At 42.9% G+C, this 12706-nt stretch overlaps 1 protein-coding gene across 1 annotated transcript in view; it reads right to left on the bottom strand.

Annotated features, from left to right (window-relative positions):
- Positions 1-395: 395 nt before the first annotated feature.
- The window catches only part of LOC107102287 (arf-GAP with Rho-GAP domain, ANK repeat and PH domain-containing protein 1-like), a 21300-nt gene continuing 8989 nt past the window's right edge, over positions 396-12706 (bottom strand). Inside the window, exons 12-25 of the mRNA XM_015401530.1 lie at positions 12519-12604; positions 9179-9361; positions 9018-9086; positions 8833-8932; positions 8687-8743; positions 7218-7344; positions 6132-6231; positions 5834-6035; positions 3227-3272; positions 2459-2673; positions 2010-2219; positions 1087-1192; positions 868-1009; positions 396-616 (exon numbers count right to left, since the gene is read on the bottom strand). Of these exons, the coding sequence (XP_015257016.1) occupies positions 551-616; positions 868-1009; positions 1087-1192; positions 2010-2219; positions 2459-2673; positions 3227-3272; positions 5834-6035; positions 6132-6231; positions 7218-7344; positions 8687-8743; positions 8833-8932; positions 9018-9086; positions 9179-9361; positions 12519-12604 (1709 nt within the window). The 3' untranslated portion in view covers positions 396-550. The remainder of the gene's footprint in view (positions 617-867; positions 1010-1086; positions 1193-2009; positions 2220-2458; positions 2674-3226; positions 3273-5833; positions 6036-6131; positions 6232-7217; positions 7345-8686; positions 8744-8832; positions 8933-9017; positions 9087-9178; positions 9362-12518; positions 12605-12706) is intronic.

Raw genomic sequence — 12706 nt, 5'->3', positions numbered from 1 at the left:
TCTAGATGTTTACATTTTCATTGATTTATGGGCTGATTGATTCTGAAACTCCACACCACACTGCCTTCCTTCTGATTCTGCTGTTTAAACTTGACCCATGAAAAAACAAACTGGCCGATAATTTCTGGACGGTAAACAGCCTCCTGCAACAGAGGGAGGCCTGGGTCTGGTCCGGTTCTGAACTCGGTTCATGAAGCTGTGCAGCCTGGAACTGGTTCTGATCCTGAAGCAGGTTGAACTCATGTCTGAAGTCCAGTGGTGTTAGAGAGTCAGGACCCTTCCTGGTCTTTCACCGCTCAGTGGTTCCTTTTTAGAGCGAAGCAGAACGGATCCCCTGTTCTACGGCTCATGGTTATTACATCAGTAAAGACCAGCAGAAGGCGCTGTTGGTTTCACCAGGAAGGCCTTTATTGTTGGATTATTTCTAGAATAGATCAGAGCCAACACCAAGAGGACGAATATAAGCTGTAAACAAATCATGATGAAGTTTAAAAAAAGTCTGATGATCAGTAAAATATCATTAGAAAATAAAAACACAGAAATAAATTCATCAGAGGACGGTGATCTGCTCCTCTTCATCCTCCTTTTCTTTCTCCTCATCCTTCCTTTCTGGAGTCTGCAGACAAACAGAACCGATCAGAACCATGAAGGTCACCGTTTTACAGCCTGCATGTTAAAGGTATGTTGTGGATTTTCATGAATTTTTAAAAAGTTATCTGATGCTAAGTTTAATAACTTTAGCCATATTCTGAACAAGCTTCCTAGATTCAGGTTCTATCCACGGCCACAGAACAACTGCTCCTCCTTCAGTAAGAGTGTGAGTCTCAGAAAAAACGTGTTCCAGGTGTGTGATCAGCAGCTACTCACCAGGAAAAGGAGAGTGTGGTGGATGATGAATTCTCTGGTCAAGTCGATAATGTCCTGGTTCATGGCATGGAACATGGAAGGTGCCAGAACCACAGCCAGGTTATGGGCCGACATCTTGTTGACCTGAGAGAACACCTGGACCCTGAGACAGAGTGGGAGGAGCTAATTAACAGGTGGAGGTGGTGGCTGAACATGTGACATTATTGTGTGGGACGTTACATGTAAAAGTGTCCAAACAGCACGTTGAGGGTGGCTTTGTTGTCTGCTGGGAGTTGTCGTAGTAACCGTCTGTATTCCTTGAACCTGCTGCGTTCATCTGAAATCACTGAGAGACAGAAGGACAAAGAGAGCAGGTGTTAGCTGGGCTGGAGATGGGTCATCACAACTGGCTTGGTGGGTCAGGCCCTTCTGACACCACCTGCGCAGTAGTTTCCCCCTTAAAGCATGTTCAGTTATTATATCTTGGACATGACATGAGACATGGCGGCTGTGCAGGTAAACGGGCCTGTCTATTAGGAAGCCCACAGCTACTGGTCTTTGGTTCTTCTGTTGTTCTGCAGATTTACTGAAGTTCTTTCTTAACCGCCTCTGGTTCCACTGGTTTCTCCTCCATGATGACCTCATCATCACTCCATTCTCATATTCTCAGCCAGACTCTGGACTATAACTGAACCGATCAAGAACATGGAGGATTTGGTCTACTAAGACGTGTCTTTAATTGGACGGGTCCACACCTTACCTCTGGCCCCTGACCTTTGGCTGCTACCCTCTGGCATGGTTTGGTTGGCTGCTATTGTGATTTCCATGGCTACCCTCCTCTTCCCAGTCAGTTTAATCTGAACTTCTCTTTCTCATCTTTGGTTCTGGTCATCTCAGCTGCCAGTCCAGTATGTCACCTGTACAGCACCCTCTGTTTGAATCTCCTAATTTTCTCCTATGTCCAGTCACTGTTGTAAAATCGGACCCACCTGCGGTCCAGGAACAGAGATGGTTTGATTCCGACTGGTGATCGTACCAGCACCGCTAAACGGATCAGAACTGAGTGCAATAAATTCTTAACCAGTATGAGGTCACTCCCTCCAAACCCAAAACAATTAAAAGTTTCTTTGTTTTAATCATTTTATGAAAAGTTCAGTCGGTACCTGCAGCCTGCAGCCACTGCTGCCGTTCTCCATCAGGGATCAGGTTCTGATGGTCTCGGATGTACTGTTTTAGGGCGGAGCCAACGTCCAGAACCCCCTGCTCATCTGCCTCCAGTGGGGCAGTGTTTGGTGATGTCACCAGTACCTTCAACAGTTCTTTGACCCTGGTTGCGAGACCGCAGCGCCGGTACAGACCCTCCACCCGCAGACCTGCATGCAGAAACAGAGGTTCCACCCACTCAGCTTTCCATGGAAACAGCCTGCCTTACAGAACCGGTCCTGATTCTCTCACATCTTTTTTGGTACTGAAGCTATTGGACTAAGAAGCTGCTGCTGACTTGGTGTTTTTCTTTGGGAGAACAGTACCAGGTTCTGGTTCTGGTTGAAAGTCTGTAACAAGCAGAACCGTTGCCACAACTGTCACCTATCAAACAGACTGAACGACTCACCGTAGGTGGTGATGTGGGAGATGCAGCGCTCGATGGCCGGGGACACAGAGCCTCCAATCCCGGCATCAATGTTAGAGTACAGACCCCCAGGAGCTGGGCTCTGATTGGCTCTCCCTGGTTTCTCAGGAGCTGAATCCTGATTGGCCAGAGCTTTCTGCAGGTGTTGGTTCCAGGTTTCACAGCTATGTTGCTCCTTAAAACGTAAGGATATGGACCTGAAGAGAGAGAAGAGCTTTACCTGTTGATCACCTGTTGAGGGCTCAGACAATCAGAACACATGAAAGAAAAGCTTTCCCTGCTGAGGATTCAATCAGAAATACCATCAACTGTTTAGCGCCTAAATGAGCTAAACTCAACCTCAGAGTGAAAACAAATGTCTCTAGTCCTGTTAAAGAACTAACCCCTGACTTCACTGATCACTGACAGAAGACATCCACAGAGAGTGGTGTTCTGGAATAGTCCAGATCCAGACCCGAGTCTGATGGAGAGTCTGTGCGGGGGAGCTAATGATACCTGGAGCTCATCACCAGATCTAACCCATCAGAATCGCAAAGGAACCTGCTCCGCTGAAGAAGGTTTGTTGGTTTAACCTCTGAATGTTGAGATGGACTAAAAACAGTGTCCAGATTTTGAATACTGATTATTGAAGGTGAATAAATTCTGAAGACTGCTCCTCCTTTGGCTCATCAGGAACCAAAGCCTCAGTTTAAACTTCAATCTGCTGGGGGTAGGAATAATTTAGAGCTGGAGTTAGTTCGAGATACTCACTTATCTTGCGTTACCAAGGTGATGGTGTCATCCTGTATAACTGTTCCTAAAAGAGGAGATGAAATATGTTCATTAAAGGAAACAGACTTTCTACTATTGATCTAAATACTGTTTCTTCTTTCTACTCTGAAAACATGATGAGAAGTGAGATGTTTGATCTTCAGGCCAACTAAACTTCAATGAGCTGTCAGTGTGGAGTGGACACACCCGGAAAGTCCTTTGGTCAAATCATTTAGTCCAGACCAAAGCAGACCTAGGGCTGTTTGCTTTCCCATTGTTCTTTTTACAGGTGAGCTATAATTAGTAACCCTGAGTCTAACATTGATGCTCCTGTTGGACAGAAAGGACTCAGTGAACTCTTTGGGGTTTAGTGGTTTTCACAGGACCTGGTCTGCATAGATTGGGTCCTTTGGTGGATACAGCCCCTAAATTAGATCACACCTCTATTCCTGCAGGTTCTGCTACAGTGACTCATTAAGTCCAAAAAGGTTTATTTTTCTGTGGAAGATTAAATGTCTGCTGTTATTTGCAGATTTAGCAGAGTAACATTCTCCATGTAACAAGAGAAGTTTGAGCAGCACATAGTTCATGGATTGGTATGCAGATAAGAGAATTATGCTACTTCCAGTTCCTAGAACAACAGTTATTTACCATGTTTTTGAGATCTAGCAGCAGATGAGATCAAACTGATACAATATAGATAACTTAAAGAAAATATTTAGTGAAGTTGCTGGAAGGTTTCTGTAGATTCTCAGATGAGTCTGAACCAGTTAAAATACTCACAGACACAAGAATGATCTGATTTTATATGTTCCTATAACATTTTGAATGTGGGGGGTTCTTTCAGTTTCATCTTACTTTTAGAGGCATCTCTGTTTAACACACCTGATTAAAAGGGGATTATTAGTATAACTCTACAGCTGAGGTCTTCAACAGGGGGTCCGCGACACCTAGGGGGTCCACTGAAGTACTGCATAGGGGTCATGAACATTATGGTTGATTAGACTTTTTTTTATATTCCCTCCTGCAATTTTTTCCATTAATTGAAATGTGTTTAAATACACATTAACATGAATTCAACACACTGATGTAAACAAATAAATGGAGGCAGAAGATGTTTTTCAGTCATCAATGCACACATTCAGCGACACACAGGAGCTCCTTCAAGCTGGGCACCGTTTCATTCACAACACCTGTCCCCTCAACGAGGAATCAAAATCAGACATACTTTAATAATCCCAGGGCGGAAATACAATCGTTACATGTATCTATAATCCATACACGACTCCGTGGCTATAGGACCAGTTTGATATAACACAATTTTATACAATATATATAATTAGGGGGGTCCCCGCTCCATGTTGCCATCAGTTTGGACTTAGCAATATCTTAAAACAGAGAAACAGCTTTTAACACAGCAAGACATGGGAAAACAAGAAAACTGAGTTTAATATAGAGACAGGATTACAAGAAGTTAAACAGGGTTAAACAGAGAGACCGGATTAAACACAGTAGGACAGGGTTAAATACAGAGAGACAGTTAAACATGGGGGGACAGGATTAAACACAGAAGGACATGATTAAACAAAGTTAGAGAGGCTTAAACAGTTAGACAGGCTTAAAGACAGGGTTAAACACAGAGGGAAAGGGTTAAACAGAGAAACGGTTAAAAAAAGAGAGACAGACTTAAGCACTGAGAGAAAGGATTAAACAGAGAAAGTTTAAAATATAGGGAGACAGGGTTAAACACAAAAATGGCTCGGTTTTAGGTTTTAGACAGGCTTACACATAGAAAGACAGGGTTAAACACAGTGTGACACACTTAAAGACAGGGTTAAAAGAGAGGCTTAAACAGAGAGAAAGGGTTAAACAGAGAAAGTTTCAAATATAGGGAGACAGGGTTAAACACAGAAATGGCTCGGTTTTAGGTTTTAGACAGGCTTACACATAGAAAGACAGGGTTAAACACAGAGTGACACGCTTAAAGACAGGGTTAAAAGAGAGGCTTAAACAGAGAGAAAGGGTTAAAACAAACAAATGGCTAATCACAGAGGGATAATGTTAAACAGTTAGACAGATTTAAGCACAGAGAAAGGGTTAAACACAGTTAGATTTAAACAGAGAGGGACAGGGTTAAACACTGTTAAACAGGGTTAAACACAGTTAAACAGGGTTAAAAGGGATGAACAGACTTAAACACAACGAGAAAGGGGTAACAGGGTTAAATTAATAAAGATAGAGTTAAAACAGAGAGTCTGGCTTAAGCACTGGGAGAAAGGGTTTATTGCACAGAAACATGATTAAATACAGGGAGGCAGGGTTAATACAGAGAAACATTGTTAAATAAAAAGAGAGGGTTAAGCACAGTTAGACAGGCTTAAACATAGAAATACAGGGTTAAACAGAGAGACAGGCTTAAAGACAGGGCTGAACAGAGATATGCAGGCTTAAACACAAAAAGAAAGGGTCAAACCAGAGAGACAAGATTAAAAGACAGTCAGGATATCTCTCATTCCAAGAGAGATACCAGGGTGATAGCGGCAAATAACAGACTTTAGATTTATGTTTGCTTGGCTTTAAATCAACATACAACAAAGCAAAGCTTACCTTTGTGATTGAGCATGCTCAGTTCAAAGCTTAGGGCCTTTTGTGTATCTCTCTTTACAGGGTGGATGCTGACCCCATCCTCCCACAGTAACAACCAGGCATCAGATTGATTGGAAGTTCCTCCTATGTCAGCTATGCACACTTTGCTGACAGCGGAGGCCCCACCCACCTCAGCATATGAGACACCTCCTGGTAGAATGACCTAAAACGCAGGGGTGTTATTAAAAGGAGGCCATGATGGATAACTGTAAGGCTGTTCTGAGATTATATCATTCAACCAACTGATGAATTGCTGTACCTTCAGAATATGAACCAGATGATTCTGGAGCGACTCTCTGTCGTCAGCATCACAGATTATATGATCATTTAATGTCACCAACTCAAACTGATGATCCGGCCTAAAAAACACAGAGTCTCTTATTAGAGGATTGAATGAAACCTCCAGCAGAGTTGAGCTGAGGGAACTTTTCAGCGTTATTTGTTTAAAGTCCTCTAACTATTTCCTGGTCTTTCGCCACCTAGTGAAGGTCAATATTTTGAGTTTGGGTAAAAAAGGAAAATTCAAAAGGCTGAAACTGAAAAATCTAATGCATTGTTTATTTATCACTGGTAATATCTGACAAAGCTGTGTCAGCCTGCAGTGAATGTTAGCGTCCACCAGAGGGCTCTTATAATGGATTTCAGTGTCTATTTTGTCTTTAGAGATTAGGAACCAATTTCTTGTTGATGCAGCATCACTGAATCCAAATTCTGCTTCCTGTTCTTCATCAGCCTGAACTCTGTTAAACATGTGGCTCAGATTTTTAGGCTGAGGTAAACGATGTTCAGACTTCTGTTTCTAGTTTGATTTGAAGTCCAGGAGTTATTTATAAAAAACCTTTCTAGTCTGTGTCATCTGCTGATCATTAAGTGTAATTGGTGGCCTTAAGTTTGCACAGTTTGCTCAGCATATTCAATTCTTCATGTTGAATAAATCTCGGTTTATCCCTCATTGCCTTTTGCAAATCTCTCCTTTTTTGGACACCAACATCAGCAAGTACCTACTTCCTGAAATGCATGGCAGCAGTGGGTTAGGTTAAAAAGTAACACACTGATGCTCCAGTGCATTTTGTAGCAAAAACATTCAGTTAGCCATGAGGGGCTTGGTCGACAATGTGATGCGCTGTTGCTTATCTGAGCTCTATTCTGTTGCAGGGTTTAAACAAATTTAGTTTTCTTCTTAATGTGTCCATTTGGCTGAAGAACTTAGCTGATGGTACATTTGTTTATGATGATTCAGTTGGTCAAACAACTCATCCCTCTGTTGTTCTTGTTGTTCAATTAAATCTGCCGACTGTTTTGTAATCTAACTGAGCCCAATGAATTCAGAAGAGTTTAGATTTACCCGTCTTTGAGGAAAACAGACAGAACTTCTCGCAGGTCGAGGACGTCACAGACTGCAGAATCGTTTTCTACTGAGAAGAAAAAACGATCTTCCTCCAGTTTACCGTGAAGCTCCTCATCCTCCTCATCTGCAACAGTAACACAGTAACACACACATCATGAACATAAGTGACAGTCTAGAGACTATCCCTAACAGAGGAAGACAAACACGTAGAGCTTTCAGCTGACGCCAAGCGGAGGCCCAGCATGAATGTTAAACTTTCAAAGGTTTGCTTGATGAAAAGAAAAGGACGTCCTTCAGCTACAATGTCTGTGGGTTTCCACCACGAGTGACTGAAATAATCTTCATGTTCATGCTGTGATGGATGAACTGACTAAACGGCTGGTCAATATTTAGAATAAAGAGGAACCCATTTCTAAAACTGGGGGGAGACCAGAGATAATTTCTGGTTTTGTTCAGAAGTTACTGTCTACCTTCCTTTTTGAACTTTATGTTTCATGGAAATCTTTCATGAACTGTTTTGGGTCAGCCAGCTCCCTCCTCATTATTCCAGAACCCGAACCTTTGATAAATGCCCCATAAACAGCCCTGACCTCCTGACCCATTTCCACTGACCAAACATGGTGGAGCTCATGTTTGGTCAGCCTGTCCAGCTAAACACTAGAAGGTGTCATGATCTGGCCTGTTTGCTCTCCCTTAATTAGTCATTCCTTTCACATGTCGTTTTTCCCTCCCTGCCCCAATTATAATTTATTCCCCTCACCTGTTTCCTCTGGTTTATATTCAGTTCAGCCTGAGCATTCAGTGCCAGATCATTACGTGTCTTTCTGTTAGCCTGTCTGTAACTTTTATTTCATGGTTCAAGTCCTGGATCCTAGCAGCCAGTGGAAAGAGGGTTTTTTTGTTTGTCTCGTCGCCTGATCGTCCACTGTTCCTCCCCCGCAGAGTCCTCTGGGTTTTTGGCTCAATATGGGGGGAGGTTCAGTTTTTATCCAGTAAGCCTGGCTCCAGGGAGGAGACCAGGTCAAAGTCCTGCTTCAAGTTCCGGTTCCTACGTCCTGTCTCGGCTACCCTCTTCCACTGTGCCTGCCTGTCTGTACCTGATCCTGCTTGCTCCTGTGCGTGACCACCTGGTCATGCTTCTGGTCCCAGTCAGACTCTGAACCCTCCTGGAAGCCTGTGGATGCCTGGAAGTCTGGATCCTGCCACCTGTTTCTGTTCCTGTCTGTTCTGGATCCCTCACCAGGATCGGCTTCCAGCATCACCTCTGGGACTGCTTGTTTTGTTTTATTTAATAAACGTTTGAACTTTCCAACTGACTGTCTCTCCTTGAATACTGGGTCCATCTGTCTCGTTTCTTGACAGAAGGCTCCTCTTGGTCTTTGCCAAGGCTCACTTTCTTTAGATGGAGGTTTGCCTCAAATTTCTTTCAACTCGTTTTGCACAAGGAATCAAAGTCAGATGCTCACCTGAAGGGCTGGACTCCAGCTTTTTATTGGCCGACTGAGGCTGGTGAGGCGGGACCTCTAAGGAGGAACACATGTATGTTAGATCTATTGAGAACCTGTTCCCCTGTTTGACCAGAATGAGATTGTACCTTCAGGAGATGGGTTACCTGTATACTCGTTGAGGCGCAGCAGCTCAATCTGCAGAGCCTGATTGGCTTTCTCAGCCAGAAGGATGGGGGAGTGTCTCTGTGGGTCTGACGAGGAAACCTGCAAACAGGTCAGATGATTCTGTGAGGACTGGACTGGGTGGGAGAGGGGGTCTGATGAGCATAGTTCAGAGAGAGAGAGAAACCTTTGCTCCTGAGCAGATTAGAGACATTGTTTCCTCCACGTCTTCCGTGACCACCACCTGACACAGCCTCTGAAACATCATCATCATCATTACTGCCTTCATCAACCAGGGTATAACTGCTCGTTAGTAACCTCTGGAGCTCCAAAGGTTCTCCGCCTCACCTGGTTCATCATGTAGTGGCTGGATGTCAGAGCATGGACTCGTCTGTAGCGCCCCCTGTTGTACTTGTTCTGAATGAAAGTTGACCTCTCTTTCTCTGTTGACTCTGGATGCAACTGTTCTGCTGCTGGCACAGCTGGAGCCCACACCTGATTGGCTAGCCGGTTGCCATAGGCAACGAATAGCTGAAAGGGTGAGGAGTAGAGTATTAGGACCGCTCTGCTGTTCAGCTACCTCCCAAAGGGCTCAGTTCTGAGGCAGGAGAACCAAAGAGGAATCTTTCCAGTGATTAATGACATGAACCTCAGGAGAGCTGATTGCTCCATGAAAAGATGGTTCTGAGTAAAGGTGATGACAGCTCTTAACCAGTGGTCTCCAACTCCAGCCTTTGAGAACTACCACCCTACCACGTTTAGGATCATCTCTGCTCCAACAAACCTGAATCAGTACAAGGCCTCTACCAAACCTGATGGGATAATCAAGCCATTCCAACCAGCTGTGTTGGAGCAGGGACATACCACTTATCTCTATTTATTCACTGAATTGCTGATTGCCAGAAAAAAAGTGAAGTCACTGTCTTCCATGCTTGTACTCCCCACTCCCATGGAGATATGTAGTAAAAAAGCATTTTACCGGCTGTAGGTAGTCGTTTCGCAAAAAAGGTAATGTGCTAACCAAGAAAATCCATATAAACGCTGATGTATCCTGTAGTATAGTATAGTATGTAGCGTAACATTAATCTGGCTATTTCGGACTGACTCGAAGAGATTGACTGATTTAGCCATTGACATTGTGTCTAATGTTAGAAAATAGAAGGTACAGTAAATAGAAAGTAAATTAACTGTTAATGTAAATGTATTAATTCCTTATTAAGTGGATGCTGCTGTCATTTTTGTAGTGTTTGTTGTATTTCTCAATTAAAAAAGTTATGTGCTGAAATATACTGCATATTAGTTTGAGGGGAAAAACCACTCAAACATTTCACCCCCACGCATATATATCATGCATGCACAATTTGCAAATAAAAATACTACAGCATTAACAGACATAATAAATACATGTATATTACATGTACATCATCAATTTAGCACTTTTGGCACATCTGTATTATTGTGCTTCATTAACAAATTTATTTTATTATGTTGGATTTTTATATTATGTTATATTACATCATTTAGATACTTAATTGACTTCATAATGATGCAGACTAATGCAATATGATGTGTCTATTTTTTGTATCAGAAGTTAAAGTAATCTACCGATGCTATGAAACAGGAAGTGTGTGTCAAATTGATGAATTCATCTTTATTCCAAAAGTCTTAAGTCCCTCTGAAAATGAGAACATCATCTTTTTTCGATGCTGTAGCGCACATATTGTTTACATTACGACCGGTCTAACTAGGGAGTACCAATATGGCGGCCGGGGGCTCCATTTAAACACCATACTTCAAACGAGCAATCAGCAACAATCCAATGAATAGAGATTAGTGGAACATACCTAAAAGCTGCTCGGTCATAGATCTCGAGGCCTGAAGTTGGACACAATTATTTAGGTCTGCTTGATTTCCAAAGTCTGATCTGGTCATAGAAGCCAGAGAAGAGGTCTTGACCCTCACAGTTCAAAATCACTCTTTGTGTTTAAAACTGCATTTGTACAAAACAACCACAGCTGCCCAAAATGCTGTACAGAAAAATAAATAAAATATCACAGATAAAAGACAAACCAGCTCAATCATGGGTAAATGTGAAAATCACACAGTCAAAGCAATATGATCCCATTTTTTTAAAACAAAACATGCGGTATGTGACAGAATTATATTAGACAGATGTTCCCTTTAGCATTCTTTACAGTCGTCTGATAATGTTGCCAGCAGGAAATTAATCAGTGGCGGTGAAAGCCCAATTGGCAACCTGGGCGAACTACCACCTCAGCACCCGAGATAACTCTTGAGTGTAAATGGCACGCAAAACTGAACCGGACCGTGCCAGACACAACCGAACCGCGCTAAACTAGTACTAGTTCATCATTAGGGTGTGGTTCAGTTCTGGCTCGGTTCTCAGATAACAAACAACACATGAGCAGACCAAGGCATCTCCTTACAGTCAGCCTCAGTAATCATGAAATTTCAGATATTCATGAAAATACTAGCTTCCCTACCATGCCGCAAGATCTCCAGGGATGATGCTGCTTAGCAGTGTGATGACCTCAATGTGTGTTGTTGTTTCTTGTGTCAGTAAGCCCTGATTAGACTATCGTTTTTCGTATCCACTTCCCAAAAGCCGACTTTGTCAAGTAAATTCTTCAAAGGCTGTCTTCTTAGCCTGACTCTCCACAATCAATGAAATATCACAATTGTAGCCAAACTTCCTGAATGTTATGGGCACCGCCATGTTGATTTGCTTGTTTCCCTTTAGAAAGCAGTAGCTCCCTAGAATTTCACTAGGACTGTGATGTGTAAACCGTCATAAGGAACCAATCTCGTTTAACTGATCCAAACTTGTTCCGAACTCAGCACGGATTAGTTTTCAGAGGGTGGTGTAAATGGGGCTTATATTGACCATGGCTATTCCTCCTTCTCCTTAGCCAGATGTCCGGTAAAAGTTCAGGGAAACTGAGCCTACTTACCCCACTAACATCCAGCCAAATCTCAGTTACACAGAGAAATTCCAATCATCAGGGTGAGAAAAAAAAAATCCCCTAGAATGAAGGTCATGTTTCTAGGATTCATCAGGCCAAATCTGGTGTGGGTGGCTGGTCTGCGGTTCAGCAGAACTCCCCGCATAGGCTGCAGGTTGTGTTGATTCACCATGTGCCAGCGAGGATGAGGGGAGCCGGGGTCGTGGGGCAGGGAGACTTCTTCCATTCTGACAACAGGTGATAGCTCAGAGACACACAATCCAAATATAATGGCCAGGCACAGCTCAAGATTCAATCCAGGAAGATGAGCTCTGCTTCACCAGTCGACTGCTGCGTTTTCCCCGGCAGTGGAAGTGTTTACCACCATACTCCCATTTAACAAGATCTTCGACATAAAGTTGGAGATTCAGATACAGCAATGTTTGGCAATTATGCACCAGAAGACAGTTGATATTCAAGGCAACAGATGATACAAACAGAAAACGGCAGACAGTACTGGAAGAAACATTCTGTTGCAATCATGAGATTCATAAGATCTTAATTTTAATTGTCTGGTTTCTTCAAATATTTGGACAGGGTTTAAAACTCCACTAGCAGAAACTCCACTAGCAGATCTTTTCCTGGTAGATGGTGTTAAAGAAGAAAAGAAAGACGGTAATCATGTTGCTACTGCAGAAGAAGACTGGCTTTTGTTTGTCCCTCACCTGTATTAGTGGTTCAGTCCATGCCTTGTTATCCATCTTCAGACTACGCACCTTTGACAGGTTGCTACTCAGAGTACGATGCTGAACTGGATGGATGAGAACATTCAAAACATGGCCTCAGATAATAGACTTGTATCTGTACTTGTCTTGTTAGATCTCAGTGCTACAATTGATACAGTCGATCATAA

This window comes from Cyprinodon variegatus, unplaced genomic scaffold (genome assembly GCF_000732505.1).
Source record: "Cyprinodon variegatus isolate N-32 unplaced genomic scaffold, C_variegatus-1.0 Scaffold1231, whole genome shotgun sequence".
Classification (NCBI taxonomy): domain Eukaryota; kingdom Metazoa; phylum Chordata; class Actinopteri; order Cyprinodontiformes; family Cyprinodontidae; genus Cyprinodon; species Cyprinodon variegatus.
The sequence above is the reverse complement of the archived record's forward strand: the minus strand, read 5'-3'. Positions and strand labels throughout refer to the sequence as shown.